At 41.5% G+C, this 27,559-nt stretch overlaps 15 protein-coding genes across 15 annotated transcripts, besides 65 other annotated features; 2 read left to right on the top strand and 13 right to left on the bottom strand.

Annotated features, from left to right (window-relative positions):
* Positions 1-1,751: 1,751 nt before the first annotated feature.
* Tb09.160.5450 (hypothetical protein, unlikely) lies at positions 1,752-2,330 on the bottom strand (the record flags this gene model as incomplete). The annotated part of the gene is made up of 1 exon (XM_822004.1): positions 1,752-2,330. The coding sequence occupies one exon, from the start codon at positions 2,328-2,330 to the stop codon at positions 1,752-1,754; it is 579 nt and encodes a 192-aa protein (XP_827097.1).
* Positions 2,331-2,768: 438 nt separating this feature from the next.
* Positions 2,769-2,796: a sequence feature (AT_rich).
* A 262-nt stretch (positions 2,797-3,058) lies between these two features.
* Positions 3,059-3,089: a microsatellite.
* A 537-nt stretch (positions 3,090-3,626) lies between these two features.
* Positions 3,627-3,666: a sequence feature (AT_rich).
* Positions 3,667-3,732: 66 nt separating this feature from the next.
* Positions 3,733-3,760: a sequence feature (AT_rich).
* Positions 3,761-3,824: 64 nt separating this feature from the next.
* Positions 3,825-3,862: a microsatellite.
* An 8-nt stretch (positions 3,863-3,870) lies between these two features.
* Positions 3,871-3,897: a microsatellite.
* A 19-nt stretch (positions 3,898-3,916) lies between these two features.
* Positions 3,917-3,961: a sequence feature (A-rich).
* Positions 3,962-3,983: 22 nt separating this feature from the next.
* Positions 3,984-4,013: a microsatellite.
* Positions 4,014-4,058: 45 nt separating this feature from the next.
* Positions 4,059-4,102: a sequence feature (AT_rich).
* Positions 4,103-4,226: 124 nt separating this feature from the next.
* Positions 4,227-4,256: a sequence feature (AT_rich).
* Positions 4,257-4,337: a sequence feature (A-rich).
* A 31-nt stretch (positions 4,338-4,368) lies between these two features.
* Positions 4,369-4,395: a microsatellite.
* A 110-nt stretch (positions 4,396-4,505) lies between these two features.
* Positions 4,506-4,527: a sequence feature (AT_rich).
* On the top strand, positions 4,526-4,867 carry Tb09.160.5460 (hypothetical protein, unlikely; the record flags this gene model as incomplete). Its single annotated transcript, XM_822005.1, has 1 exon — positions 4,526-4,867. One exon carries the CDS (start codon positions 4,526-4,528, stop codon positions 4,865-4,867), a length of 342 nt encoding a protein of 113 aa, XP_827098.1.
* Positions 4,602-4,639: a sequence feature (AT_rich).
* Positions 4,645-4,753: a sequence feature (T-rich).
* Positions 4,836-4,875: a sequence feature (AT_rich).
* A 54-nt stretch (positions 4,876-4,929) lies between these two features.
* Positions 4,930-4,966: a microsatellite.
* Positions 4,967-5,003: 37 nt separating this feature from the next.
* Positions 5,004-5,025: a microsatellite.
* Positions 5,026-5,069: 44 nt separating this feature from the next.
* Positions 5,070-5,112: a sequence feature (AT_rich).
* On the bottom strand, positions 5,100-5,420 carry Tb09.160.5470 (hypothetical protein, unlikely; the record flags this gene model as incomplete). Its single annotated transcript, XM_822006.1, has 1 exon — positions 5,100-5,420. The coding sequence occupies one exon, from the start codon at positions 5,418-5,420 to the stop codon at positions 5,100-5,102; it is 321 nt and encodes a 106-aa protein (XP_827099.1).
* Positions 5,181-5,232: a sequence feature (A-rich).
* Positions 5,287-5,356: a sequence feature (AT_rich).
* Positions 5,421-5,458: 38 nt separating the features above from the next.
* Positions 5,459-5,486: a sequence feature (AT_rich).
* Positions 5,487-5,508: 22 nt separating this feature from the next.
* Positions 5,509-5,553: a microsatellite.
* A 50-nt stretch (positions 5,554-5,603) lies between these two features.
* Positions 5,604-5,638: a microsatellite.
* Positions 5,639-5,873: 235 nt separating this feature from the next.
* Positions 5,874-5,897: a microsatellite.
* Positions 5,898-5,913: 16 nt separating this feature from the next.
* Positions 5,914-5,954: a sequence feature (A-rich).
* Positions 5,955-6,168: 214 nt separating this feature from the next.
* Positions 6,169-6,205: a sequence feature (AT_rich).
* Positions 6,206-6,278: 73 nt separating this feature from the next.
* Positions 6,279-6,316: a microsatellite.
* An 18-nt stretch (positions 6,317-6,334) lies between these two features.
* On the bottom strand, positions 6,335-7,723 carry Tb09.160.5480 (adenosine transporter, putative; the record flags this gene model as incomplete). The annotated part of the gene is made up of 1 exon (XM_822007.1): positions 6,335-7,723. The coding sequence occupies one exon, from the start codon at positions 7,721-7,723 to the stop codon at positions 6,335-6,337; it is 1,389 nt and encodes a 462-aa protein (XP_827100.1).
* A 244-nt stretch (positions 7,724-7,967) lies between these two features.
* Positions 7,968-8,002: a microsatellite.
* A 336-nt stretch (positions 8,003-8,338) lies between these two features.
* Positions 8,339-8,433: a sequence feature (A-rich).
* Positions 8,434-8,572: 139 nt separating this feature from the next.
* Positions 8,573-10,087, bottom strand: Tb09.160.5490 (hypothetical protein, conserved; the record flags this gene model as incomplete). Its single annotated transcript, XM_822008.1, has 1 exon — positions 8,573-10,087. The coding sequence occupies one exon, from the start codon at positions 10,085-10,087 to the stop codon at positions 8,573-8,575; it is 1,515 nt and encodes a 504-aa protein (XP_827101.1).
* A 352-nt stretch (positions 10,088-10,439) lies between these two features.
* Positions 10,440-10,460: a microsatellite.
* A 162-nt stretch (positions 10,461-10,622) lies between these two features.
* Positions 10,623-10,666: a microsatellite.
* A 38-nt stretch (positions 10,667-10,704) lies between these two features.
* Positions 10,705-10,755: a sequence feature (A-rich).
* Positions 10,756-10,822: 67 nt separating this feature from the next.
* Positions 10,823-10,853: a microsatellite.
* A 57-nt stretch (positions 10,854-10,910) lies between these two features.
* Positions 10,911-10,944: a sequence feature (AT_rich).
* Tb09.160.5500 (hypothetical protein, unlikely) lies at positions 10,919-11,335 on the bottom strand (the record flags this gene model as incomplete). The annotated part of the gene is made up of 1 exon (XM_822009.1): positions 10,919-11,335. The coding sequence occupies one exon, from the start codon at positions 11,333-11,335 to the stop codon at positions 10,919-10,921; it is 417 nt and encodes a 138-aa protein (XP_827102.1).
* Positions 10,960-10,982: a sequence feature (AT_rich).
* Positions 11,090-11,148: a sequence feature (A-rich).
* Positions 11,336-11,431: 96 nt separating the features above from the next.
* Positions 11,432-11,466: a microsatellite.
* Positions 11,467-11,487: 21 nt separating this feature from the next.
* Positions 11,488-11,509: a microsatellite.
* A 169-nt stretch (positions 11,510-11,678) lies between these two features.
* On the bottom strand, positions 11,679-12,149 carry Tb09.160.5510 (hypothetical protein; the record flags this gene model as incomplete). Its single annotated transcript, XM_822010.1, has 1 exon — positions 11,679-12,149. One exon carries the CDS (start codon positions 12,147-12,149, stop codon positions 11,679-11,681), a length of 471 nt encoding a protein of 156 aa, XP_827103.1.
* Positions 11,765-11,788: a sequence feature (AT_rich).
* Positions 11,854-11,895: a microsatellite.
* Positions 12,065-12,101: a microsatellite.
* Positions 12,150-12,172: 23 nt separating the features above from the next.
* Positions 12,173-12,256: a sequence feature (T-rich).
* A 338-nt stretch (positions 12,257-12,594) lies between these two features.
* Tb09.160.5520 (hypothetical protein, unlikely) lies at positions 12,595-12,942 on the top strand (the record flags this gene model as incomplete). The annotated part of the gene is made up of 1 exon (XM_822011.1): positions 12,595-12,942. The coding sequence occupies one exon, from the start codon at positions 12,595-12,597 to the stop codon at positions 12,940-12,942; it is 348 nt and encodes a 115-aa protein (XP_827104.1).
* Positions 12,697-12,740: a microsatellite.
* Positions 12,893-12,913: a sequence feature (AT_rich).
* Positions 12,925-12,992: a sequence feature (A-rich).
* Positions 12,993-12,996: 4 nt separating this feature from the next.
* Positions 12,997-13,029: a microsatellite.
* A 17-nt stretch (positions 13,030-13,046) lies between these two features.
* Positions 13,047-13,066: a microsatellite.
* On the bottom strand, positions 13,065-14,105 carry Tb09.160.5530 (hypothetical protein, conserved; the record flags this gene model as incomplete). The annotated part of the gene is made up of 1 exon (XM_822012.1): positions 13,065-14,105. The coding sequence occupies one exon, from the start codon at positions 14,103-14,105 to the stop codon at positions 13,065-13,067; it is 1,041 nt and encodes a 346-aa protein (XP_827105.1).
* A 99-nt stretch (positions 14,106-14,204) lies between these two features.
* Positions 14,205-14,233: a sequence feature (AT_rich).
* Positions 14,234-14,719: 486 nt separating this feature from the next.
* Positions 14,720-14,762: a microsatellite.
* Positions 14,763-14,813: 51 nt separating this feature from the next.
* Positions 14,814-14,840: a microsatellite.
* Positions 14,841-15,102: 262 nt separating this feature from the next.
* Positions 15,103-15,151: a sequence feature (C-rich).
* Positions 15,152-15,616: 465 nt separating this feature from the next.
* Positions 15,617-15,646: a microsatellite.
* Positions 15,647-15,778: 132 nt separating this feature from the next.
* Positions 15,779-16,363, bottom strand: Tb09.160.5540 (hypothetical protein, unlikely; the record flags this gene model as incomplete). The annotated part of the gene is made up of 1 exon (XM_822013.1): positions 15,779-16,363. The coding sequence occupies one exon, from the start codon at positions 16,361-16,363 to the stop codon at positions 15,779-15,781; it is 585 nt and encodes a 194-aa protein (XP_827106.1).
* Positions 15,850-15,898: a sequence feature (AT_rich).
* Positions 15,930-16,058: a sequence feature (A-rich).
* Positions 16,206-16,231: a microsatellite.
* Positions 16,289-16,314: a microsatellite.
* A 115-nt stretch (positions 16,364-16,478) lies between the features above and the next one.
* Positions 16,479-16,503: a microsatellite.
* A 102-nt stretch (positions 16,504-16,605) lies between these two features.
* Positions 16,606-16,642: a microsatellite.
* Positions 16,643-16,722: 80 nt separating this feature from the next.
* Positions 16,723-16,770: a microsatellite.
* Positions 16,771-17,151: 381 nt separating this feature from the next.
* Positions 17,152-17,180: a microsatellite.
* Positions 17,181-17,429: 249 nt separating this feature from the next.
* On the bottom strand, positions 17,430-20,000 carry Tb09.160.5550 (calpain-like cysteine peptidase, putative; the record flags this gene model as incomplete). The annotated part of the gene is made up of 1 exon (XM_822014.1): positions 17,430-20,000. The coding sequence occupies one exon, from the start codon at positions 19,998-20,000 to the stop codon at positions 17,430-17,432; it is 2,571 nt and encodes an 856-aa protein (XP_827107.1).
* Positions 20,000-20,059: a sequence feature (CT-rich).
* A 273-nt stretch (positions 20,060-20,332) lies between these two features.
* Positions 20,333-20,354: a sequence feature (AT_rich).
* Positions 20,355-20,473: 119 nt separating this feature from the next.
* Positions 20,474-20,504: a sequence feature (AT_rich).
* Positions 20,505-20,651: 147 nt separating this feature from the next.
* Positions 20,652-20,696: a microsatellite.
* A 640-nt stretch (positions 20,697-21,336) lies between these two features.
* Positions 21,337-22,752, bottom strand: Tb09.160.5560 (adenylosuccinate lyase, putative; the record flags this gene model as incomplete). Its single annotated transcript, XM_822015.1, has 1 exon — positions 21,337-22,752. One exon carries the CDS (start codon positions 22,750-22,752, stop codon positions 21,337-21,339), a length of 1,416 nt encoding a protein of 471 aa, XP_827108.1.
* Positions 22,753-23,141: 389 nt separating this feature from the next.
* Positions 23,142-24,869, bottom strand: Tb09.160.5570 (hypothetical protein, conserved; the record flags this gene model as incomplete). The annotated part of the gene is made up of 1 exon (XM_822016.1): positions 23,142-24,869. One exon carries the CDS (start codon positions 24,867-24,869, stop codon positions 23,142-23,144), a length of 1,728 nt encoding a protein of 575 aa, XP_827109.1.
* A 335-nt stretch (positions 24,870-25,204) lies between these two features.
* Positions 25,205-25,789, bottom strand: Tb09.160.5580 (60S ribosomal protein L11, putative; the record flags this gene model as incomplete). Its single annotated transcript, XM_822017.1, has 1 exon — positions 25,205-25,789. The coding sequence occupies one exon, from the start codon at positions 25,787-25,789 to the stop codon at positions 25,205-25,207; it is 585 nt and encodes a 194-aa protein (XP_827110.1).
* A 794-nt stretch (positions 25,790-26,583) lies between these two features.
* Positions 26,584-27,168, bottom strand: Tb09.160.5590 (60S ribosomal protein L11, putative; the record flags this gene model as incomplete). Its single annotated transcript, XM_822018.1, has 1 exon — positions 26,584-27,168. One exon carries the CDS (start codon positions 27,166-27,168, stop codon positions 26,584-26,586), a length of 585 nt encoding a protein of 194 aa, XP_827111.1.
* Positions 27,169-27,559: the final 391 nt, after the last annotated feature.

Raw genomic sequence — 27,559 nt, forward strand, 5'->3', positions numbered from 1 at the left:
TCCTCCTCAAAAGTTGTGCTAACAGTATTTGGGTTTGAAATGTTCATATCGTAGCCTTTAGGATGCGGCCCATACCGCGGTGGTTACAACATTCAAAAGTCCTGCGAGACTTAACGAGTTGGCACAAAAAAAGTCAACCGAACCATACGCATCGCCACTGGAAGCGGAGGCAATAGGCGGAGCGTACACGCAGCTCAAAAAGCATGAAATTTCTTAACCTCATATGGTCGTCGCGGACGTTTCTCGTGCTAACAGCACAGAGCACTCCAGGGAAACCAGAGGCCACAAGACACGTTTGCAGTATATAATCAAAGCGATAATAGCAAACGTGCTTGGGCACTCAGATCTTGCTAAGGCATACACAGGACACTTACTGGTACTCCGTACCGAGCGGCAACCACCAAAGCGCGCCGAAAACGTCTCACCAGAAACAGGAAGCCCGGAATACGTAGAGTAACAATAACATCAACAAGCACTTCAATACCGCCTAGCCAATTAAAGTTTCATCAAAGTATTTGGCGAATACGGAATAATAGCGGCCAACGCCCATATTATATCGTGCATCACACATGGGTAGTTTATATCAGAGCACTGCCCAGGATGGAATAGGCCTTTCAACAGTAATTTCCATACCCACCAAAACCAGAATTTGAGCCACCGTCCCGGAGGGTTAGTGAGGTAGGAGGGTGGTCTAACGTTGGGCAACCGCGCGATACACCATTATTGGATCTCATTCGACCCGCCGTCACGCATACCGCATGACACAACGCACACGACGAGGGTGGGATGGACGTAAGTGAAGAGGATAGCTGAAAAATATGGGTCTTATTCCAAAAAACGAAGTTCACCATGAGCTGGAGATGGGAAGCAAGAGAGAGGCTACCGCGTGTATGGTAAGCTCAATCCGCCGTAGCGAGTGAATGAATCAACGTACGGAGAAGCGGACCCATTGGAACCAGGTACGCACCCTTTTAGCTGAAGAAATCCAACACTACCAGTTTCCCGCTTTGGATACCAACACCAAATTTAACGAGCCCAAGAGATTGCGTCTCTCATAATTACGCGAGAGCTTACAACAAACCCTTCCTTCAGAGTCACCGCCGACGAATTAGCAGCACTACGCACCTTCAACGGAATCGAATTCCGCATGACGAGATATAACCCCATGGTGGGTATTGAGCTGATTCTGATGGCGCTTAGAAGCGGCTTCCAAAAACACCTGCAACGTGTGAAAGAGAAAAGAAGGACGCTTCCACCATTGCCTATCTGCAGCTGATGCATCCCATTCTCAGATTTGGGTTGCCTCTGATCTTCTCAAAAATCACGACCATGGGAGCTGCCGCAACTTTATCATCGAAGGCTGGTCGAATTGCTTTGAATTCGCAACGATCCTATTGGTGCGGGCAGCAACAGGAAGAAGGGTCAATTTAAGAAATTTGGAGAGTCCCTAATACCTTTCGATAAAACTAAGGCAAACATAAGTGCCTACATACGCTAGTTCACGGTACGACCATGAACAAGAGGAACATCTCGGCAAAGGAATCGCCGAGTGGGGCCGATACAAATTAAATACATGAGACAATTCCGCAAACGCCGAAGGCAACGATCACGAGCGCCGAGATGCCAAAACTTGAATCTTACGCGAGGTCGCAGCAGAACGGTCTTTCCTCAAAGGGGAGGAAGCGACAGCACCAATAGAGCGGCACTCGCGTGTCTAAATAATGAGGGCCCAGCGCCAGCCAAGTGGTCGCTTAAGAAATATCCTGCTCATTGTACCAAGTGTGGAAAAGAGGCACGAATTTTGCTAGTCGTTGGTGTGATAAAATGGACCGGGAGTTCTTGTCGCCTCTCGAGTGCGTACAAAAAAAAAAAAATTGCCCACCGAAACGGAGTCGTGGACATAATGAAATCCGAAATGTTGTCGGAAAGGGGGCCGTAAGGCATTGATATTCCGAGAAATCAACACAGTCGGCGGATCCATCAACTTCGTTTAGCCCACTTTTGATAAAGTTCAGCAATGGAACCAATAAAACGATTGGGAAACTGTCCAAAGCGCCAACATCATAAATGCAGATGGTAGCCAACAGGAGTGTTTTTCTACCACTATGCGATGACACCCTTCTTTGCGCGTTGCAGAAATAAATGGGAAGCCGGTGTGTCGATTGCGTTGAGGAATCGTCGACGGCTTTCCGAAGTTTATATCCATCTCGCCACTGAGGAGTTGAGGGATCCGTTGGAAGCCGGTTCGAAGTTATTTTGTTGCGGTTCAACGATGACGCGGAGCTCAGCGACGTTGGGAGATTTAAAAAAAAAAAACGTGCGCCCACCATTTCCACATTGCTGCAGTCTTCTTATTCTCCTATTATATTTGTTACAGCTACATTTACCAGCGCAATGAAGTAATACTTTTTGATATTATCGCCCCCGACACTTCAGTAAACACAAACAAATAATCACCAAAACATCAACTCCCCAAACTTCTCTTTTTTTTTTTGGCCAACACCGCATAATAGCGGTCAGGGAATCATGTCGAACTCTTCGGAATATCCAACGTTGCAACATCACGGCAAACACTTCCGCACACAACAGCTCCGCCGTAACTGTCAGCCCGCCCGTGTGCATTTGACTCCTTTCATGCAAGGCGATATATGGAAGTAACGTTGTGTTCCCGCCACCAGGAGTTTTTTTTTCTTCTTTTTCTCATATAAAAAATAAAAATCTGGTCTTAACTCCTTCCGCAGGTTACTTCACCTCACTGTGTTCATTGGATTTTATTTTATCTTATTTATTTTTTTTGCCTTTACCTTTTCCCATGTCCACATTCCCACTTTACCGCCAGATGAGACAACATTAGCTTCATTTAACCTCCGCATGATTAACAAATAACACACACACACACAAAAAAAAAAAGAAAAGATAACCCGATAAAACCGATGTCGTACACCAATAATTTAATAAATGCAAAGAGGAATTTAAAGTAAACTGGGACAAATCGCCATCAGATTATTGCATTATTTCCCACCTTCCAACTCGAACCCGCTGTTCTGAACTAAGTTTTTAATAATAATAATAATAATAATAATAATAATTCGCAATGAATGATTTGTAAAAACGCACCATTTCTATAAATTGAGCCCCTTCCCGTACGTGTTTTTCTCCTTTTTTTTTGCAAAATATTTACCATCATTAAAAAGGAGATGAGAACAGTACAAAATAGAAAGTTTTTTTAAAAAAAATGAGCATAAACGAACATAATTCCCACTTAAATTATTATACATAATTCCACCCCTTTCCCTAAAATGGAATGATTAATATTTATATTTACCTCCGCTTCGTGTATAAATTAAGAACTTATTTCAATTATTTTTTTTTTCAGCGGCATTTTTTTTTTTTTAGTTACCGAATAAAACATGCGCTTCGTGACACGTTGTTTTGTTACCTTCATTCAACTTATTAGTGATTTTCGAGATGTCCTTTATTTATTTCTGCCATATAATTTGAAGGTTTCTTTACAAAATTAAATATACACATGCAAATCACAATTCCACTGATAAGACAACAGTTGTAATGTAAAATTAATGACTCCTAATGATGCCCCCTTTTCTTTTCTTTTTTTTTCCAAATACATATTTTAATAAATAAATTAATTAATTTACTTATTTATATGTTTTACATACGCATATGTATTCATATTCATTTGTGGCTTGTCATAAAAAACCCGCTCCTCTCTTCTAATAAACTATATAAAATATAAAATTAACTTGACTTAAATAAACTTAATCTAAACTATTCCTTGACTCATCACACATCTCATTACCCTTTTTTAAAAAAAAATATAAATAAATAAATAAATATATATATATTGATTCCTGTGTGCGTGTGTGTGTGTGCGTGTGTAATGGAAAAAAAATTAAATAAGAAAAGAAACGAAAAGGAAAAAGGAAAAAAAGGGAAAAGGAAAATTGATTTAAAATACCGAATGAAATAATAGCAATAATAATAATAATAATAATTTTTTTAAAAAAAAGGTGATCAGTTGGGGGTGAAGGGACAGTTACAAAAAAATACTAAAAAAAAACATTTTTTTATATGAAATTATAATGACACCCTCCCATAAGTTTTCCTTATTCTTTTTTTTCCCCCCCTTTTATGCGCTCACACGATAATACACAACGTAACGTCAGTACTTAAATGTTGGCATCCGTTTGAAAGCACAAAATAAGAGGTTTAAAAGAAAATTATTATTTTTTTTTTTTAAAAAAAGAAAAGAATGAAAAAATAATTAAAAAAATAATAAAAGGAAAGGAAAGTAGGGAAGGAAAAAAAAAAAGAAGAAAGGGATGGAAAGATGGGTGTTGAAGTGACGCTAAAGAAAAGAAAAGAAAAGAAAATAAATAAATAAATAATAGAAATAACTGAAAGAAAAAAAAAGTGGATGCGTGAGAGAGAGTGCGCGTGCGTGTGTACGTTGGGTTCCTCACGACTAAAATTAGGAGAAGGGAAACAAATAAATAAATAAATATAAATGTTTCGTTCATATTTAAATTTACCATGTTCGTTACGCCTTCCTATTTCAGTTCATTTATCTATTCATTCATTTCTTTATATATTTTCATTTACAATAATAATAATAATAAATGAATGTTTTTTTTTATTTTATTTTATTATCTTTATTTTTATTATTTTCTGTTTTGTCACGTTCTTTTATTTTTTTTCTTTCTTTCTTTCCTTCTTTCCTTTTTGTTTTTGTTTTGTTAAACAAAAATTTAACACTCCTGCACCGTTCCTTCATTCCGATTCCGTCCCGTTCACACACTTTTTCCGTTTACTTTTTGATATTATTTTTTCTTATTATTTTTTTTTGTAATTTATTTTCCTCATTTATCCAACGGGATCATTTCCCGCCCCTTTCGTTTCATTTTTAGCATTAAAAAAAAAAAAATAAAAATACAAAAAAAAAAATAAATCGAACCGAAGAGATGAGGCAACAAAATCACAAAAAGAACAAACAAACAAACAAACAAAAAGGCAAGGAAATAAAAATAAAAGTAAGGAAGACAAGAGGGATGATTATTATTTAAATAAAATAATTTTTTTCATTAAAAAAAAAAAGGTATTGTTCCACACAGCTTTTGGAAAGTTTTTACGCGGAAATAATACGTAAAAACGTGGAAACACGAAAAAAAAAACAAGAAAAATAACATAACATAAAATAATATATAAAATAATAAATCAGTGCACAGGCTTACGTCATGCAACTGAAGAAAGAGAAACAAAGAGGAAAACATAAATAAACAAAAAAATATTACATTTTTAATGTTTGAAAAAAAAAATGTAAATGTAAATGTAAAATTAACAGATTTGCCGCACTTCGTGATGTTTACACACATAAATAAAAGCGGATGGGACGGATTGTGCATATGTTGGATCACCACGTGTGTTACGTTGAAGTTAGTTCATTAATTAAAATTATTAATCATTTAAAAGGAGAAAGAGAATTAATTTTTTTAAAATAAAAATAAATAAAAATAAATAAAAATAAAATAAAATAAACAAAACAAACAAACAAACAGGAGGGATTGTACCGTTACTTGTTGATAACCATAGTAACAATAATATTAATAATAATATTAATAATTGTTTAACCATAGTTACTAATAATTGTTAATAAAAGCAGGGCTGGCGGTAACGAGTAAATGAATGAATGGAGATTGCAAAAAATTTGAGAGGTGCGCACATTTGTGGGCGCGGGGGGGAGGGGGGGGGGAAAAAAATAAATAAAAATACGTCCACACGAGTACACGCAAGTGACTTTTTCTCTTTCCCTCTTTTGTTTTTTTTATTTATTATTCATTCTTTGTCTTCTTCCCCCACTCTCTCTATCTCTCTCTCTCTCTGCACACACACACACACAAAAAAAAAAAGAAACAAAAACGTAAAGAAAAAAACAAAAAGTGACCCGTCCCCTCATCGTTAATTTTACTCCACCGTTTTCTTCCTTCCGCTCCTCAAATACTCGCGTTACACCGATTAAATTTTTTTTTCCTACCCTTTTTCTTTTTTAAAAAAAAAAACTCTCTTCCAGTTTCTTTCTCCTTCTTTCATTCTTTCTTCTTGTCGTTTCCCTTTGTTAGCCGCTACCCTATACAACTTCTTAATCCGTCTTCCTTTTTTTCTATTTTTTCTTTTTAAAAAAAAAAAATAAGAAAAACCTTTTAACCAATTCAATAAACGTTTTGCTCTCATTTATTTTTTATTTTATGCCTTTTTTTTTCTTTTTCATTCATTCATTCATTCTTTCATTTATTCATTTATTACCTCCTCTTAGGGACAGTTATGATTCTGGAAGAGCCGTCATAACCGCCAAAGCCAACATGGAGCCGGCAAAGAGGCCGAGTAAAAGGGCCAAATTCCCACAAATGGCGGCAAGGGAGCGTTGACCCGCAGTTGTTAAAGAGCCGGTACGTGGCGCATAAATCATAGACATACCACCAAAATAACCATTTGTGAGACCCCAAAGAAGACAAAGAATATAAGGGAGTGCGGAACCGGGAATGATGCCGCGCACGCACAACACAAGCAGTGGAATGATCAACAAACGAGCGAACGTTCCGATAAGGACCACGATGGGCGATGGGCGCAGCTGCTTGAACTGAAGTACGAGGCGGGAGAGAAAGTCACCGAAGTTAAACATAGCGGCGGTGAGAGTTATGTACCATCCATCTTTCACTTCAACGGCGAAAAATACACCGGGGAAGACGAGGAGGGTAGCAAAAAATACGAAGAAACACGAGACCAACATGGGCCAAATGCGCTTCACCACAAACCACAAATTAGCATCGAGCATTTGTTGTGCGTTGGTGGTGCCATCAACCTGATCGGTATCCTTCATCTTGTCCGGATCTTCGCTGACGTTCAGGACATTCATCTTGGAAGTTGACTTCTCCACCCGTTCGCCCTCCTCTCCGGCATTAGCTTCTTGGTCTGTAATGGTCTCTTGAACAGGTTCGTTACTTTCCACTGCGCTCTCTTTCGCTGCAGCATGCCTAAACTCAGCGGCGTATTTTATCGCATAAGGATTCTTCGTTAGCAGAGCCAAAAGAACACAGGCGATCACCTGAATAAATATGACAATACCAAAGTATATCCTCGACTGAGTTAACATGCTCTCGAAGCTATCATCCATCGAAGCTTTAATAATGATAGACATGAGGGAAGTAATGAGCCCGGAAACACCAAGACCCCACACAATAGCCCCATAAAACCTCGTTGGAAACGGTCCTACCAGTGCCGCATTACTCGAGTCGCAAAGTGTTTTGGAAACACCACCAACCAAAGCAATAATTATAATAGTTGCTTTGGCGCCTGCTTCACTGGTATGGCACACGGTGATAAGTATAAGCGCAATAAGTTCTACAAGAGGAATAGTGAGGCCAAAGATAAGCCGGATCCGGATGGGGATTCGCCTTCCAACATTCGTCAGCATAAAAGTTTCCAGAAGCACCTGAGCACTAAACACTGCGGCGTTGTAGTACGTGAGTATGTTGTTCCAGAAATTCTCATTCTCTGTTTGAGCGTCCGAGCTGCCTTGTGCATACTTGTAGTATTCCGTAAAGAAGGCTGGTATGGAGTAAATGGCATTTGTCACCATCATCACCGACATCCCAAAAAAGATGAAGGTGACATAGACGACGAACTCAGAAAACGACTCAAACCCGAGCATGATTCTTGCTTAAATGACTCAGCTAGATGGTGAAGCGCACCCCTACAAATAGCATAAGACAACATAAACATAAAAGCAAAACAAATAATTAAAAAAAAAAGTGGAAACATAACAACGTCAATAGGCAACAAGAGTGTGAGATTAGTACAATATCCATTATGCACATGATTCCGTAAGGAAATGATATGACAAGCAAAACACACCAAAAACTCAAGCACACACAAACACACAGGCAGACACATGCATATTTATATATATATATATATATATATATATATAAACAAACACTAGACAAAGGGGATACACAAAGAGGAGTACCAATTGTACTCACACGCACACGCATCGTGGAACCAAGTGCATAAAAACATTATCCTTTCCATTCACTGGGCTCATCCCCCCCGCCCCATTTTCCCCCCCCCCTAAAAGAGGGGAAAATAAAAGGAAAAAAGAAAACGATGAAAGGAACTTCAATAAAACCCACGAAGAACACGCAGTGGAAGATGAATGAGGTTTACTGCCGAACTGTTCTCTCGTTGTAAATATACCAAAACGCTCAAGCACTTTCGTCAGTTTGGCACCGCAGTAATAATGCGCGCAACGCAAGTAGAGAATAGTAAACAAAAAAAAAAAAGAAGGACAAATGGAAAAAAAAAGAGGGAAAAACACACCCAACAAAAAGAGAGAGAGAGAAAAAAAAGAGAAAGGAACAACTAACACTCTTCTGATTTCAAAATGGACGTAGACAAGAGATGTGAAAGATACCTTTTAAAGGGCAGAACCCAAAACGAAACAAAACAACAGAGAAACAAACAAATGAATACTAAGGGACTGACCCTTGCGTTCTTTTGCCTACTTGGCACGTAGGTGCTGTTCAATCCACTCCAATTGCTCATCATCCAAACTATCCGCGTACGCACTGCTGCTCATTTCCCATGAACCATCATCATTATCATAAGCAAAATGACCGTGATCTGCGCTGTATTCGCTTTGAGACGCCAACACGGAGGAGAATTCATCTCCTTGTGCATCTATATTGAGAGAGGATGAAGATGGCATGCGGTGACGTAGCAGGCGACGCGTTGCTACGGAGGGACCATTCACATCCCAATAACCCCCTGCGCAGTGGAAAAGTTCAACATTACTTGCACCTGCGTTGGATGAACCAAAGATACATTCCTGCCATTCCTGTCCAACAGATGCGGCATCTTCCTCTTCTTCACCCATCTGAAGCATATGGAGCATTTTTGCCTCATCTTGGGCTTCCGCGTCGGTGAATGGAATGCGCAGGTGTCGAATACCATCACCTTCACAACTATCTTCAACCCCTTCGGTTGTGTAGGGAATATCTTCAACACTGTCATCTTTCCCATCGCCGCATTGAACACACTGCTGGCAGCGTAACGTATCAAAGGTTGGCGACGATGTAACTGGTTTAACTGAAGCAGGGATTATAGAACTGGTACTGCCAACTTTCGGCGTATCTGGGGACAAGCAACTCTCAGAGGTGGCAAGAGCCCCACCACCTCTGAATCCTGGTGGATGATACACCATTCCACCTCTTAATACAAGTGGAGTGCATGGAAACTCCAGTGAATGCGATTGTGCTCTCACATCCTCAACACTGCATGGGCTAACAATGCTGTCAATATACCGCTTTGATCCTTCGCAGGGAAACAAAGGAACACCATGTTCACACGTTGCTTGTGCCAAAGCGGGTGACTGAGGAGCAGTTCGCGAGAGAGGAAGAAAAGGTGCCGCATGTACGGACAGCCCTTTCCGACTCATTTCTGTTCGTAGAACCTCCCTATCGTCACCACTTCCAGGGCCGCTCGTTACACTTTGCGTTGTGATACCGCCATGTAGCCCCGTGGCTTGAAGAATCTGCGTAGGAGATAACAACGTACTAAACGCAGAAGCGCTCAGCGAGGAGGCCGGGGCGGCTTCTTCCGTTTCCTTCACTTCCTTAGCTGAACTCGAGAGGTCATCTGGCTTGAGTTGCTGAAGTGAGTTGAGTCTCCGTGTGGGCGTGAGTGGAACGTTACTTCTTTCCTTACTGACAGCAGCGGATTCACAATAAGGTGGGGATGCGAGACACACTGCGGCGGAAGTGTCGCTGGTGCTGATTTCAGTTGATTTACTGATATCCAAAGGGTTTCCTCGACTTGCACGCGTTGCAGCGCGCTTTTGCGTTGATTTCGGTGCCGAATTCCCTGCACGGCCTTGTTTACCTTTTGAAGCAGCTGCTAATGAACGTGACTGCCGGTGTTGGGGACGTCGGGCGGCTGGTCCTGAGCGTGGGTTTGCTTGTGTTTGAACCTTTGTTTGGCAATAAGGCGTCTTGTGTGTGGTTGTCGGTTGGTTCATTTTTTCAGTGGCGAAATAATACAATGATGATTCCGTGAAATCTATTTCTCTCCCACACACGCTAACTTTTGTCCGTCTTTTTTTTTTCTTTTTACCTTTTGTCCAACGCCCAAAGCGCCTTTGGATTCTTCACTGCAACACCTCCCCCAATAGGGAAATGTGCGGATATATATATATGAGTGTGGTAAAAGTGATCGGATGGGTCCTTTTTTTCCTTTTTTTTTTGTGAAGAAACGAGGTCAACAATATTCAAATTCCTTTTATTTCTTCTTCTTTTCTCCTCCCCTCCCCTTCCAGCTTCCTTCAGATGAATGGTTAAAAAGAAGAGGACTGCCTGTTGTTTCAGTTTTTCCTTCACTTCACTTCACTTCACCAGGTGAACACCGTCTTTTGGGTGCCTTTTTTTTTCCCTTCTTTTTGTTGTTGTTCGTGTTTGTGATGTTGGCTGTTTGCCGCCGCAACGGCTTGCGCTAAACCGTGGCTTTACTAATAAAGAAATTATGGAAAAGTGAAGACGATGGTATCAGCACGGAAAATATATATTTAAAAATAAATAAATATAAATATATATATATATATCAACTCAGACAATAGAAGGGAGAGGCACACACACAGAGAAAGAGAGAGAAAAAAAAAAGAAAAAAGAAAAAAAGAAAAAATAAAAAGAAGGAGGGGAAAAATACGAAGCAAAATTAAGAAGATGCAATGGTGACGCTTGTATGCGTTGTCACTGGAAACAACAACAACAACAACAACAACAACAACATAAACTGTTGTGGTAATAATAGCAGTGTATCAGGGCAAAGTAATTCATTTTTCTTTCTTTTTTTTTTAATTATTATTATATATTATTATTTCTCTCCCTAAAAGGGAAAAATAATAATAATAATAAAAAGAGAAAATGTTCAAATTTCTTTGCTTAGAAACGCGATTCAACAGACGATGGCGCACGAGAACATGCACATCGGCACAAACACAAATATAGCGCACAAGAGCCACGACAAAAAAGAAAAAAAACGGACAACGAAAGACAACAGCCAAAAAAGTAAAAAAAAAAAAGATAGCGACCGAGATCACTAAATTATGTGCACTCCGGCTTTCAACGTGACCACTGCAGCTGACGTCGCTAAGTGCTGTAAAAAAAAAAAAAGCGGGTTGGCGATTACTGATGCAAATGAAAACCCCCCCTTTAAAAAAAAAAAAACAAAATAAACACGCAAAAACCGTCATCATTACTAAATCCATCATCACCACCAATCTTCTAACGTCGAAAAATAAAATAAAATAGAAAAGAGATATCTATCCATCATATGATTCTTCTCGACAACGTTTTTCATTCATTCATTCTTTCTTTTCCTTTTCTTTTCCTTTTCTTCTCTCCCTCCCATCACCCATCTTTATTTATTTTATTTTATTTTATTTCTTGTTTCATTTCTTTCTTTCATTCTCCACGTACCTATTGAAGGTACAGCATGTAATGGTGTTTTTTTTTTTTTAAATAAAGCAACAAAAATAAACGTCCACAGATTTCTTTCTTTTTTTTTTTTTGACTGAGTGGTGCCGTAACGGTGTGTTTCACTTTTATATATTTTTATTCCTTCGAATTTTTATTGTAATTACAAGTTGCAACCAACTGAGACGCACCTCCCACAAATTCATCACGGGTAACGTCATTCCTTTTATATATATAAATATATAAATCCTTCTCATTCAAAGCCATGCAAAACAACAACAACAACACAACAAAAAACAAAGAAAAATTGTTGTAACAATAATAATAATAATAACAATAATAATAAAAATGGTAAACCAAAAATATTGAACCCGTAGAAGAAAAGCAAATAAAAAAAACACACACACAAACACATATGGAGACACACGCAAAGCAAAAGCAGATATGACAATAACACAACAACAAAATGTCGTGTGCTTTTCGTGTTAAATAAAATTCATGGCATGCAACAGTCCTCACGGAACAAAAGAAAAAAAAGAACAAAAAAGAAAAGAAAAGAAACACCGGTAAAATAATATCAAACCAAAAATAAAAAATTAATGGCAACATTTTCAGTCGCTGGTTTTGTCGTCTTTTATTTTATTTTATTTTCCTTTTCTCTTTTATTTTCCTTCTGTTCATTGTGTTTCTCTTTTTTGTTTCTTTTTTTTTTTTTTACCTTCAGGCCTTCTGTATATATATAAATATCCTTCGTGAATCCTTCAGGGTGTCTCCATTATTTATTTTCCCCATTTGTTTCTTTGTTAGATGGTGTGAAGGACGTTAGGGACGTAATAAAAATCATAAATTCTAAAAAAAGAAAATTGAAAATTCACAACACTTGCGTAGCGAATACTCTTGTCTTCGTTATCCCACAACAATAACAAAAAAAACGATCAATAAATAAATAAGCAAAACAAATCTTCATCTTCCTCTCGTGCACTTACGCGATTGACCCTTGAAGAAAACAAGAAAGAAACCGAAAAAAAAAAACAAACTAGCCATATGATTCTTCATGGATACCCTTCATATACATATACATGTAAATACATACATTCCTTTTCCTTTTTTCCCCCCACCCCACCTCTTTTTCCCCTTCTCTCACTGTTGTGAGCTTTTATTATTATTACTATTATTATTATTATTACTGTTATTATTATTTTCCTTCATCGGCTTTACACAATCAAAAACTTATAATCGACTTCAAGGCCTTTTTAAATTCCCCATCATCACTTGTTGCATTGTACTTTTAATCGTATCTTCCATCTCTACAACTCTGCTTGTATCCGAACGTTTGTATACATCTCTCCCTCTATATATTTATTTATTTATTTGGATTGTGATTAAAATAAAGACAAGGTAAAAAAGGCGAAAAAAAAACAACAACAACAAAAAAAAAACAAAAAAGAGAAACATTCCTCCCTCCCACCCACCCACTCACTCACTCACCACGTCATTGATATGACATTTTGTTTTTGTTTTTGTTTACAACGACTCCCGAAGCTCTGCAACAATCGCTTTCGCCTCCTCATCGGAAGGACTTTCCTTAAGGGCGGCTTCTGCCACTTCTAACGCCTCTTGCATTTTTCCGCCATCCGCAAGTATGGCAGCTTTTGCTTTCAAAAGTGTTGCAACGGTCCGACCCCCGACATTACCGGCCGCATCCGCCTCCTCCGGTGGTGGGTTGCAAATAAGTGGATCGAGAAATTCCAGCGCCGCCGCATCACCCAACGTTTCACTCAACAAAAACGCCTTCTCGCGGATCAGTGTCGGGCGCGGGTGGAGCGAAATCGCACTCTCCAAAAGCGGAAGGAGCTCCTTACGTAACGCCTCAATTCGCATATCATCATTACTCTCAGCGATGTATTCCTTCAAAACCTCTATATGACGCTCTAAAGCAGTGATGCAGTTGCGGTTAGTTTCAAATGCCTCACTATATGCTTTCCGTGCTTCATCAGGGCAACCGGAGGCCTTGAGGGCATCACCCAACACAACATAACCCATATGAACACGGTCCCATGCGTGGTTGCATGCCAACTTAGCCGTTTCAACCGCTTCAGTAAACAATTCTGGCGTTTCTGGAGTTGCAGTTTTCAGTAACAACTCCGCTTGGTACGCATATGCACGTGTTATTGGTGCAGGCACAGCGGTGGCATTGGTAGAAGCGGTTTCCTTTTTTAAAAACGCTGTTAATTCCTCCAGAGCCGCCTGAGGACCACGTTCACACTCCAATGCTTTAATTTCCATTATTTTTGCCAGTTGTTGTTGTTGAGTAATAAGATATTTCTCAGCTGCAATGGAGAACTGCTCACGGGCATCCTCCAACTCTTCCAACTGCACCAAAATCTCACCTGTTGCATCCATGCAAGGCCCAACCTGAAACGGAGGTGCCGTTTCTGCTTTAAAGAGGAACAAACGCATTGCACCTAAAAGATAGTCCCGATCCCATAAGTCAAACCCTTCACCAATAGGCGTTTTGGCGAAGCGTTGCACGGTGGATTCGGTACGCACGCGTCCTTGTCTCATTTTCCCACCGTTATATTTTTCGATTTTGTGTTGATGTACGTGTTTGCTGCTGGCGAATGCGTAAGTATATGTTTTTTGGTACGTCCTCCTTCTTCCTTCTTTTTATTTTTATTTTTTATTTTTTATTTGACGTATTTTCCTCCTTCGCGTTCTCTTCGCCTGACCGAGTAGCGTCACTGAAGGGAATATTTAATAACTTTAAGCACTAAACCCTGCTTTTTCTATCTGCGCCTCTTTCCTGTGTTCTTGTAAAATTCTATTCCTGCTAATGCAGCAAAAAGACAAAACAAGAATTACACGTAAATCGTTACACAAGAACAAATAATAAGTGTATCAGCTTCACTAACTATTGGAGTATTTGTGCGTATATGTGTGCGTATATAAGGCTGCTTTGTTTATTTTTTGCAGTTATGTGCTTTCCTTACCTGTTTGATCTTGCAAAATCTCCCCCTTTCTTGCGTCTGTTTATCGTCGTTTCCTTCCTTTAAAAAATAAATAAAAATGAAAACAAAATGTGTAGATAATAAACCAGGCGGGATATATTAAAGAACCGACCAAAATAACGGATAGGTGTCAAACAACGGAACGGTACAAATGGGATGTGTTCGCACGTGATATATAAATATAAATATAAATATATATATAAATATATATATAACTACTTTTAGTGGCAAAACACGAGCACTCAACAAACCTTTAATGCAATACACATACATACATACATACATACATACACAGACAGACAGACAGGTAGGCAAAAACAATACACGGTTATTTCTATATGTGTATATGTACATATTATATGATGAAATATAAGTATAATTTCACTCAATCACATAAATATGTACGTGTGTGCGCAAACTTCCTTCATTTTTTCCCCCCTCTTCCATTTGAATCCGTTTCATGCCTTCAGTCAATGATATAAAACTATAAACACCACATCAGTTGGTGAGTTTCCACCAAATATACGTCACATGTTTCATTTCACGCATAATTTCTCCTCATTCCACTCCCCTCCCCCCTCGCCCCCCCCTCCACTTCCTCCTTTCGGGTTTTTATTTCCTTTTGCAATTCAAAATCATACAAACGTTTTTTTGTGTGTGTGTTTGTTCACTTCAAAGGTTGAAAGATTAAACAAATATGGCGAAGGGACGCCATTTCATTTCACCTAAGTTGCGTTAAAAATCAACTACGCATTTGTATTTGTGTTTGTAGGCGCGTGTGTAATTGCGTGATCAATTCATATCATATTTTCCATTATTAATAATGGAATGTAAGAAGCTCACAACCCATAAACACAAACACACACACAAAAAAAAGAGTAGAGGTGAACAAACATCATGGCAGCAACAACTAGAAACAACAAAAAAACAAAAAAGATAAGAATTACAGTTTAAAGAAGGAAAAGTAAAACAAAAATATAACAATGACATCACAATACCAACATCAACAGCAACATCATTATTCCTCACTCTCATCACCACGACAACAGCGACAAAGTAACTAAAAACAACAAGCAAACAAACACACAAAAAAACAAAAACGGATACACTCCAGTAAAAATAAAAACAAAAAAGATTTCCTCCCCCCCTTTTTTTCTTTCATTTCACCACCATCCAGTGATAATGTTAATAATGTTAATCATAATCATAATCATAACACCCGAGTCAAGTTTACCTCCTCACGTCACACTTTCCATACGAATTAATTTGGAAACAACACTCAACCGAGGGGGAAAGGGGGCTTTTTTTTTTCAAAAAAAAAAAAAGGAAGAAATTATAAATAAATAAATACATACATAAACGGCACTTAACGAAGTCAGTCAGAAGAAAAAACAAAACAAAACAAACAAACAAACGTAAAACGAAAACATGTACATTTAAGGTTGAAATATGAAAAAAAAAAGGGTAAGGAGAACAAAAAAAAAAGAATACAAAATCAAAGAGAGGAAAACTTCTTTTTTTTTTTTTTTGGGAGGGTGCTGGTGTTGTTATTGAGAGGGGGGGGGGGTATATATATATTTTTTTCCTTTTGATAGATGCCTCAGAAACTAAGAAAAGAAAAAGAGCGGGATAGACAGAGAATAAGCGACAGAGGTAGAAAAAAAAAAAAGAAAAAAAAAAGAACATAAAACATAAAACATAACAGAAAAAAGTATGGAGACCATACACACACAAAAAAAAATACATATATATATATATATATATATGCACGTTAAAGCTCGCTGTACGGTAATCACGTACCTGAAACAAGAGCATTAGACGATACCCATCACAGGCGCAAAAATTAAAAAAACAAAACAAATAAATATGAAGAATACGTTAAAGACAGCAGCCATACCTCCCGTTACGTTTAAGGATTTTGGTTGCTTTGTGTTGTTGTTGTTGTTGTTGTTGTTTCTCCCTTCTTTCTTACCCCATTGCCCATTACCTCTTTCCCTCTTTCTCTTTTTTCCACCCCCCCCCCCCACTTACCTCCCTTTTATCACTTATGCACTCGCATAAATAAATAAATATATATATATATATATATATGTACTCCTCCGCTTCGGAGTGATGGAACAAAAGGATGACGTTTGGTAAAATAATACATATATTTATAAGAATACTACAACTGGATATGTATATATGCATATATATATATATATATATATATATATATATATTGTCTTTTTTTTAAAAAAAACTAATAAATCAGTATAAATAATGACGTCATCATGACCAAAATACACGTTTTCCTTTTCTCTCCCCTTCATATGCACATAAATATGCGTAACTGAAGAGGTGGAGTTCCGGTACTGAGAGTTAATGAAAACTAATTCCTTCTCATTTGTCATGACAGTTCCTCCTCCTCTCAGGGACTACACTCTTCCTATTGTCATCCTCCTCAAACTCGTAAAAAGGAAAAAAAAAGAAAAAAATGATAACAACGACCCGCCCCCCCCCAAAAAAAAGAAAATGATTGTATCAACAATATTTACACTACCAATGGGATGATTCCTTACGCGTATAAACAGAGATATTTTCTTTGATTCGCTTACCTACTCCACACACACACACTCACACTCACACACACTGTCATATCTGTGCGTCTCAGGCATAACAAACTCCTAACTTTGAACGTATGCAACTTCCCCTTCCTTTCCTTCAATTTGTCGCTATGGCTGAGGAAATAACCCCTTCCATTCCCTTGTCGTGCTTTAAAATTCTTTTCCTAATCATTTTATTGACATGAAGCACCTTTAGCATTTTGGAGCAGCCACCAGCGCAGTCGCGTGTGCTGCGTGAGGCTCATTCGTTCATCATATTAACCTTCATAAACCATTTAGGAAAAAGAGGAACCAACTAACTCTTCCACTAGTCCTTGAACGGGGACCCATTTCTGGTGAAGTACCTCCTCCACTGGAATGGAGTTGTTGGGAAATCGAGGGAAGTTCTCAAAAACCACATTGTCACCACTAATATATTTGAAGTCGACACCAGCACCACACCCATCCTCGTAAGCGAGAGGTTCCGAGCAACGAACACCGAGAACCACCGGAATCTCTGCTACGCCTCCTTCACCACCCGTTTTATTAGCCTTTTTTTTCTTCACAACATTGGCGAAATGTGAGGGGTTAACTTTATCCCTTAGATGCGTAAACCACGCTTTGCTGCCGCTCATGGTGTCCTCCAACTCCGCCATACGGGGAATGACGAGGTAAGGTGATTGTTCTGGTGTCAAATGACAAAACATTCCAATCTCCCGTGCCCTCACAAAGGTCCACTCTTCTGCTGATGGCTCTGCAGCGTTCATGGTGGTGTTTAGAATTACTCGATGCCTTCCATCTTCTTGCCCAGCTGCAGAGGATAAAGAAATCATCATTGGTGGATAATTATACTGATCGGCACCGGTGTTGGCATCATCTGATAAAACTCGATAGTCAACAGTAGAGAGAATAAAACAAACTCGCATGGGTTTAACCACACTCACTTCTAGAGCAAGAGAAGGTCTGCAGTCGTTGAACACGAGTGGCACCCGATAATCATAACCGGCCTCGTAGAAATGAACACCACCACCGTTGAAATATTTGAGTGCAGTCCGCCAGTCCATCCACACGTCAGTTTCTTCGTGCTGCTGATAGTTACATGCCTCAGCGATATCCGGATATTTGCTCCACTCACTGCTTCCCACAGACCACGGACCTTTCCAATTTGCACATTTTCCCCACACGTTTCGAACCCTCACAAGTTGTAAATCGAGAGCTTGGGTAAATCCATGCACTGCTCTGACCGTGTAGGCATAACCAGGGACGAGGCCCGTTTCATCCATTAAACTTTTTGCATCAGTGCGGTTGCTTTGGGGGGTTGTAGCTTCATTTTTATCCGTTACAACGGCGCGGGAACCTCCGGCTGTGGTTAGTATAATCTGGTATCCACTTTTGTGGCAGCGTTGCAGTAGCTCGAACAGTTTCTTCCCACCATCGCGGAATGTAGTGGCAAACTCCTCATCGAGCCGCATGGTGGGGCATCCGCTCATGTCTGTGAGTGCATGAACAGGATCCCCAGAGCGTATCTTAGCATAGCAGCCGTGTAACTTTGCATATGCCTTCTCAAGGATGGCAGGCCACAACTCACAGGGGTCAGTGCTTCTACCGAACCTTGGCACCCCTGCAACAGACGGGAGGTAATCGTCCACAATAACGCTGTTCCACAAACCATTTTTATTAACCGTCAGACGGTATCCCCCAACCGCACGCTCATCTCTCGCCCTCGCCGCACTGAAAGGGTGCCGAAACATGCGCACGAGTTCTTCAGGCATCTCAGCCATTGTCGCTATGGCACACATGAGCCAACAGTCACCAAGTTCACCATGCCGCACATCACCTGGAATAATGGGGTTGCGAAACAGTCGAATCTGATCCACCATCCATGGGTTGACGTACATGCGCGGGCGTGACCAGGGAAGGGGACGTAAATCCTTGTGGTTATTGTTGGAGATGGATGACTGCTGTGGCAAAAATTCTAAATCAACAAATGGTGTGTTATACTTCACGCATGTTGCCAAAACCTTCGCCGCATCACATTGGTTTCCAACATGCTCCTTCACTCCCATTAGCTCCACCTCGATTACGTTTCGGTAGTTAGTATCACGCCGCTCGCATAAATATGTATCAGAAAGAGGTATGGCACTGAACTTGCTATTGAAACCATTTATAAGACCCTTAACAAATAACTCCGTCTCTGTGGGATAAACGACGACCTCCGCTACTGTAACGCCATCCTCATCGGTCCTTAATTTAGTTTTCCCCAATGCCTCCATATTTGAGTACTTGCTGAACGAACACGAAACAAGCACTTCAAAGTCGAGTGTGTCATTATAAAATGCCCAAATCTTCTCCTGCCGATCAACTATGCGGTAGAGAATCCCGGGTTCCTGAAAACACGATATGATTTCGCCCTTTAGGGTTGGCGTACCATTCACAAATTCGACTTCAGGCGATTCCTCCGCCACGCTACTGAAAACCGGATCCCGCAACGTTGCAACATCAAATTCATCCTCTTCGTCACCGTAAAGCGGTGGAAGAGCAAATGGCTCCCACCCCACTGGTTGCTGTTGTGGAATTTTTTTACGCTTCACAACGTAATCGCGATATGACATCGATGTCTGCGCGCCAGCCCCAGTGCCTAATGATTGATGGAGTAAGTCCTGTTCAACTCCATTAGCACATCCATCATTATGGGAAGTGTCATCTGTAGGTTTTTTTTCCATTGTTGAATCGGCATCTGAAGAATCAGAGAAGGCGCTTTCTTTGGCTGCGCTCAACAGTTCTGTGGGCGGGTCGGAAATATCAGCTGCACTGCAACGGCCATTTTCAGGGCTTATATCTTCTCCATCTGCTGATGCCTGCATCATTCTTTTTTTTCTTTTCCTTTCCTTTGCTTTGCTTTGATTTCAATTTAACTTTACTTCGCAAACAGAAACCCTCTCCTTCACTTCCTCTATGGGTCTTTTTGTTATCTTCTGGTATTGTTTTACCTCTTGTCCTACCTTTCAAACACTCAAAAGAGTGGGACCTTTGCGGGAAGGGAAAGAAAGAATATCAGTGAAGGAAAAGAAAAAAAAACACACAAGAGTAAAGCAAAGTACATAAAAATGAAAAAAATAATTGCGAAAAGAAGTGTTCCATCCTCTCACACACACTCACGGTTTTTCTCTCACATTCCCCTCCAATCCTTTCTCAGTGGATTATTATTATTATTTTTTTTTGGAGGGGATGCAAAAATTCTAAAAGATTAGCTTAACAGCCATTGGATACAATAACACTCCTCTCATATAATCGAGAGAACGTCTGTGTGATCTTAAATACATTTGGTGAAAAAGGTTTGAATATTTATTGTTTTTTTTAATAAAAAAAAACGGAAAAAACTAACAAACAAACAAAATGTCTACTGCCTTATTTTCTCATCTCACTCTCAATTACATGGAGACCCATTTAATTTTTCCCCTTCATTTGTGATGTGACGCTCGAGGGGGGGGGGGGGAATGGCGGTTTTTCACAACCTTTTTTTGTTTTGTTTTTGTTTTTGTTTTTGTTTTTTTTATATTTTTTGAGGGGTGTGGTGGAAAGTGGTGAAAGGAGGTTTGCGGAGGTCCTCTGTTTTACCCGCTGCTTTAACTGGCGGATTGCTTGAGCTGAGGCACGCCAACACAACGCAACCACGAGAGTCTCCACCTCCTGTGTAAACAAAAAAAAAAGTAAAAAAAAACGTATCCATCGAAGAGTGAAGCCGAAAAAAAAAAAAGGGAGGGCTCAAAAGAATCGGTGGATACAAATAGGGGGGAAGGCAGGAGGGAAGGGACATCATAAAAGAAAAATACAAATAAATACAAGAGAAGTGAAGTAAAGTGAAGGAGTTATATTGGGTTGCTCACAATCGTGACTTCAACCAAAATAAAAAAAAACCAACAAAAATGGCATTGTAGCGGTGGATGCACCGGTGAAAATAGTGGTAGTAATAATAATAATAATAACGGTGGAACAACGATAACGAAAAAAAACGACAACACAAGAAGCTTTGCTCACATTTTCCTACATCAAAACTTCTTCATTTTATACACATCTAAACAAAAACTCTCCACCTCTCCCATTTCTTCCCTAACACCTGCTCACTGACTCACTGAAATTTTCACCGACATGCCCCTCGCGTCACATCCACAAAAATAACTTCAACAAGGACTACAAGGAACTTTATTTAGCACTGAAGCGAGGAACGTACCCTACGTAGGTGAAGGGAGTTATTGCGAGCAATTCGGCCCGTACATCGTCTGATATATCGGTGAGGCCATTGATGAAATTGCGTACCTGTTCCTCTGTTACGTCAGTGTTGCCTTGCGTCAACTTTTTAAGGGTTTCGTACGGCTTTGGGTAACACTCCCGACGCAGAACTGTTTGAATGCCCTCGGCTACAACTGCCCAGTTGGATGACAACTCTCTACTGATAGTCTCCCGTGAAATCATTAACTTCTCCAGTCCTTGAGAAATTGAAGCAAACGCAACACATGCATGACCAATAGGAACACCGAGGTTCCGTAAAACTGTGCTGTCCGTAAGATCACGCTGCAGACGCGAAATGGGAAGCTTTGATGCAAAGAAGTTCAGCAGAGCGTTGCTCAACGCGAGGTTTCCTTCAGCATTTTCAAAGTCGATGGGATTCACTTTATGGGGCATCGTGCTGCTCCCCACTTCTCCTTCCTTCACCTTCTGCTTGAAGAATCCCATAGAGATGTACTGCCATACATCACGGCACATATCAATGAGAATAACGTGCAAACGGGCGCATGCATCGCACAGCGCGGCCAAATGGTCATAATTCTCAATTTGCGTGGTGGCTTGCTGTCGTTTCAGTCCGAGATATTTGGCCAGAAACATATCAGCAAAGGCGCGCCAGTTCACTGATGGATATGCCACTAGGTGAGCGTTGAAGTTTCCGGTGGCACCTCCAAATTTTCCAGTCGTGGGTACTTCACACAGTTGTCGCCGTTGCTCGCGTAGCCGCTCTATCCAAACCACAAACTCCTTCGCGAGGTTTGTTGGCGAAGCGGGTTGACCATGCGTCCGAGCGAGCATCGGTACATCCCAATCAACAAGCTTTGAGGTAAGTGAGCCAATGATCCCATCGAGTGCAGGGAGGTACAAGGTTACAATAGCATCACGAATCATCATTGGAATCGCCGTATTGTTTATGTCCTGTGATGTCAAACCGAAGTGCACAAACTCAGTGACGTGACTAAGTCCACAAGTATCCATACGTTCCTTGATAAAGTACTCCACGGCTTTGATATCATGGTTGGTTACGCGCTCCAACCTCTTGATTTCCTCTGCACTACTAACAGAAAAGCAATCCAGTGTGATTTTGCGCAGCTTCTGCAGCTGCTCATCAGTCACACTTCGTAATGGAACAATGGTGGGCACATCCTTACAGAGCGCCGTGAAGTATTCAACTTCCACCAACACCCGGTATCTAAAGAACCCATACTCAGAAAAGAAGGCCCGTAGCGCCTTCGTTTGACGTTTGTATCTACCGTCCAGTGGCGAGAGAGCGAAGAGGGGATTATCCACAGAATAATCCACACCGTTTAAGTCGGATGGTGAACCCTTCTCCATCCTTTCTTTTTGTTTTTTGTGTTACCCTTAACCACAGTAAGAATATATAAAGTAAAAGGAGTTGTACCCTAACTAAAAGTTCCTTTACACGTTTGTTACTATCGTGGCCCAAACGAAGCACGAAAGGTTATCAGTGAAAGTGAAAAAGAAAAGATGAAAGAGAGAGAGAGAGAGGGTCATAGAAAATGTATGTGAGCAGTCGAGGATGGTCGCGTTAGTCATGTGTTGCGGCCGCTGCACTTGTGCCACAAAACCACAAGCTGGGCAAAAGAGAAAAAAAAAGAAGTGATTCACTGAATACAGTGAAGCAACAGCTACGCTAATGCAACTGGCTTTTTTTTGTATTCAATCTCACTTCTTCCCCCCCCTCCACTACATCGTGGAGTCAATTACATAAGTATTCCAGATACATCGCTGGAAAATACGTCCTCCGGCCCGAACTTGGCTCTGAAATCGAAAGAAACTCGCATGATAGCGGAGAAGTCGGGGGGTTCGCAGTGTGGCGTTGTGGAAAACTGGAGCAGGTTGTCATCAGAAAGTAACCGGATAGTAACACTTGGATTTAGTTTTTCCCACCTGCAGCGCCGTACCAATATTGGGCAGTGGCACCGCCCCTGTACAACACCACCATCGCTGCCATCCTCAAACCTGCGCCGCATAAATAAGGCAACATATTCCAAAAGCGAAATGGCTTTACAACAACCCTCGTCAGTTGCAGCCTTCACAGAGAGGTATGCCGCAACTCGATCCGTGAGTGGGCCGCTGGACACCGTCAGTAAACCTTCGCTTCGTAGTGGACATGTCCAACGATATGAAGCTGAAATCAAACTGTGGCGGAGTGCGGCCAGAGGATAGTCGCGTGTTTGTGGCTTTACCGCGACAGGCCAACAACCGCCTCCACCCACATCTATTAACAGCCCCCAGCTGATTGTACAGAAATATAACACGCCCTCTTTTCCCAAATGCCAGGGACGCGGTACTGTGTTGAAACTCCAGAAACATAAACCATCCTCACGAAGTCGATGCGCTACTTGTATCGGTTTTGTCATCAGTTTCCTTCCGGTGCTGTGGGAGGAATTAGCCAGTACATCCCACAAACAGAATGACGGCATTAAGAAACAATTCCCCGCCTCCTCTGAGCCAAAAAACGCGCTGAAGAGTGTGTAGAGGATAGATGTCGAATCGTCTGACCCGTAGAGACCACCGACTACAAACCACTCAACCAGAAACAATGGAGGAACCGCATTTTCGTCTGAATCCACGTTTTGTAAACCACCAAAACGATACAATGACGAAATGGTCCGCTCTGCTGCGTCCAACACTTCATCACTCTCATCACTCGCGGCGGCGTAAAACCATGCGGGTAGTGCCACCTCCCAGAGTGCGTTATAAAGTTGAACCTCCATTCCTCTGCTTTTATCAAAGTGGCACATTGCCGCAGTAAAAGTTTCGAAACATCGTGTGATACTCCCTACCTCATCTGGTGCAGTATGTTGCATGGCTGACATTACCTTGCACCTAAATGCGGGGTTGAGCCCAACTCGGCACGCCACAATAACACACGAAGTGGCATCCGGGCTCATAATATACGAACGGCGGTGGTTCCTTACTTTCGGGTTCGGAGAGAATATCGATAAACCGCACTCGGACTGCAATACAGTCATGACATCCGGTGCTCCACCGTTGATCAAAAACGTATTCTGGAAACATTGCGGTTGTGGCTGCTCCGTGCAACCAGATGGACCGGGGGTTTCCTTCACTTTCCTCAACTGTGCCTGCCCAAGCGGTTCCGAATCAAGAAGAAATTGCGGAGGTTCAGTAGGGTATTCAGATAATTTATCCGGAAGTGGGTGAAGGAACAGTGAGGGTCTCGGGAAGATCTCTTCTGTGTTAATATTTATTGCATCCCCATCATGAGTTGTTGCGCCGTACATGGAAGCGGCACCTTCTGCAGATGAAAAACCAACTACTTCGCACCGCTTTCTCACATAACGTTGCATGGCACTCGCCGATATTGCAATCGCATAGTTGATGACCCTGGTCTCATTCACATTCGCGTCACCGAGCCCCTCACGCATCCGCTGAACTTCCGAAGCAGTCACATTATCAAAGGGCATACCTTTTTCCAATATTCCTTTCACCTCCTATTGCACGGATGCTAATGATCCGCTACGTAGTACATACACGCTACTTCATCAACCAAAAAATAAAATAAAAGATAACAAGCAAAAGAACGGAAAGGAGGTGAAAGTAACTGAAAAGGTGGTATTTGGGGATGTAAAGGGGAATAAAAACAAAGGCACAGGGCCGTAACCAACAGCCAACGGAGAAGCTGTCAAGGGGGGCGTGCAACTGAAAAAAAAATGTTACAAAAGAAAATAGAAATGATAAAGGGCACAGTATGACTCAGGGAAAAGGCCCCTCCAATAGGTGGAGGCAGCCCTTAAAGGTCTTAACGGCGGCGACGGCGAACCATCGACTTCTTCTTTTTCTTGGCTTGGAAGATAATACCGTCATGTACCTTCTCGAACCACTTCATGGCCTCCTCCTTACGGACACGGTGGTTGAAGCCCACACGGCTAACCCTGCGCTTCCGGTGCGCCACGCGCTCACCGCGGCGGCCGAGAACGACGTAGAAGTCCATACCATAGATACCGGTAGACGGATCATATTTGATACCAAGATCAATATGCTCTGAGATACCGAAGCCAAAGGAACCTGTGTCAGAGAAGTTGTAGCTCTTTAGCTCAAATTCCTTAACCTTCAGACCCTTTTCCAGTAGTTCCTCAGCCTTCTTGCCACGCACAGTGCAGTGCACGGCAATCTTTTCGTTACGCCGGATACCAAATGTACGGACCGTTAATCGCGCGCGGGACAGAACGGGAGTCTGTTCGCAGAGTTGCTCGAGCACCTTCGATGCACGGGTGAGACGATCACCAGATTCACCCACGCAAATGTTAATGCAGAGCTTTTTTACGACAATCTCCCGCATCGGGTTTGCCGCCTTCTTCTCAGCGCTCACCTTTGCCTCAGCCATTGTCAAGAACGGAGGCTATCCCTTTCTACAGCCACTACATGCGCAGGACAGTGGAGGGAGTGCATTACGGTAAAGTTCAAACCAATAAATAAATAAGGGTGCGGTTGTATGTGTATGGGGGGGAGGGGAGGAGGGAGGAAAGAAACAACCAATTCAACTATAAAGCAGAAGGGTCTTCCGACAGCAATCACGTGAAACATACCAATTAAGAGCAACAATAGAAAATAACACATGTATCCACAACTATATCCTGTGGATACATGCCAAAACGTTGCGATTATTAGAAATTTGACAAAACGTAGTATCCACAACATCGCACCGCTTTCTCACATAACGTTGCATGGCACTCGCCGATATTGCAATCGCATAGTTGATGACCCTGGTCTCATTCACATTCGCGTCACCGAGCCCCTCACGCATCCGCTGAACTTCCGAAGCAGTCACATTATCAAAGGGCATACCTTTTTCCAATATTCCTTTCACCTCCTATTGCACGGATGCTAATGATCCGCTACGTAGTACATACACGCTACTTCATCAACCAAAAAATAAAATAAAAGATAACAAGCAAAAGAACGGAAAGGAGGTGAAAGTAACTGAAAAGGTGGTATTTGGGGATGTAAAGGGGAATAAAAACAAAGGCACAGGGCCGTAACCAACAGCCAACGGAGAAGCTGTCAAGGGGGGCGTGCAACTGAAAAAAAAATGTTACAAAAGAAAATAGAAATGATAAAGGGCACAGTATGACTCAGGGAAAAGGCCCCTCCAATAGGTGGAGGCAGCCCTTAAAGGTCTTAACGGCGGCGACGGCGAACCATCGACTTCTTCTTTTTCTTGGCTTGGAAGATAATACCGTCATGTACCTTCTCGAACCACTTCATGGCCTCCTCCTTACGGACACGGTGGTTGAAGCCCACACGGCTAACCCTGCGCTTCCGGTGCGCCACGCGCTCACCGCGGCGGCCGAGAACGACGTAGAAGTCCATACCATAGATACCGGTAGACGGATCATATTTGATACCAAGATCAATATGCTCTGAGATACCGAAGCCAAAGGAACCTGTGTCAGAGAAGTTGTAGCTCTTTAGCTCAAATTCCTTAACCTTCAGACCCTTTTCCAGTAGTTCCTCAGCCTTCTTGCCACGCACAGTGCAGTGCACGGCAATCTTTTCGTTACGCCGGATACCAAATGTACGGACCGTTAATCGCGCGCGGGACAGAACGGGAGTCTGTTCGCAGAGTTGCTCGAGCACCTTCGATGCACGGGTGAGACGATCACCAGATTCACCCACGCAAATGTTAATGCAGAGCTTCTTTACGACAATCTCCCGCATCGGGTTTGCCGCCTTCTTCTCAGCGCTCACCTTTGCCTCAGCCATTGTCAAGAACGGAGGCTATCCCTTTCTACAGCCACTACATGCGCAGGACAGTGGAGGGAGTGCATTACGGTAAAGTTCAAACCAATAAATAAATAAGGGTGCGGTTGTATGTGTATGGGGGGGAGGGGAGGAGGGAGGAAAGAAACAACCAATTCAACTATAAAGCAGAAGGGTCTTCCGACAGCAATCACGGAATAACACATCCACAACCTTGTATCTTTCGGCAAAAGCATGCGGTGACTGAAACTGTCAGGTTGGAATCTCCCTTCTTCAGTGTCTCGTCAAGATGAGAAGCAGCACGCAACCGCCTGATGAAGGGAAAGTGGGGGAAAAAATACAAATATGTCCTCTACCTTCGTGCACGGAAGAGTCCCCGATAACGTCTTTAACG

This window comes from Trypanosoma brucei, chromosome 9 (genome assembly GCF_000002445.2).
Source record: "Trypanosoma brucei brucei TREU927 chromosome 9, whole genome shotgun sequence".
NCBI classification, from domain to species: domain Eukaryota; phylum Euglenozoa; class Kinetoplastea; order Trypanosomatida; family Trypanosomatidae; genus Trypanosoma; species Trypanosoma brucei.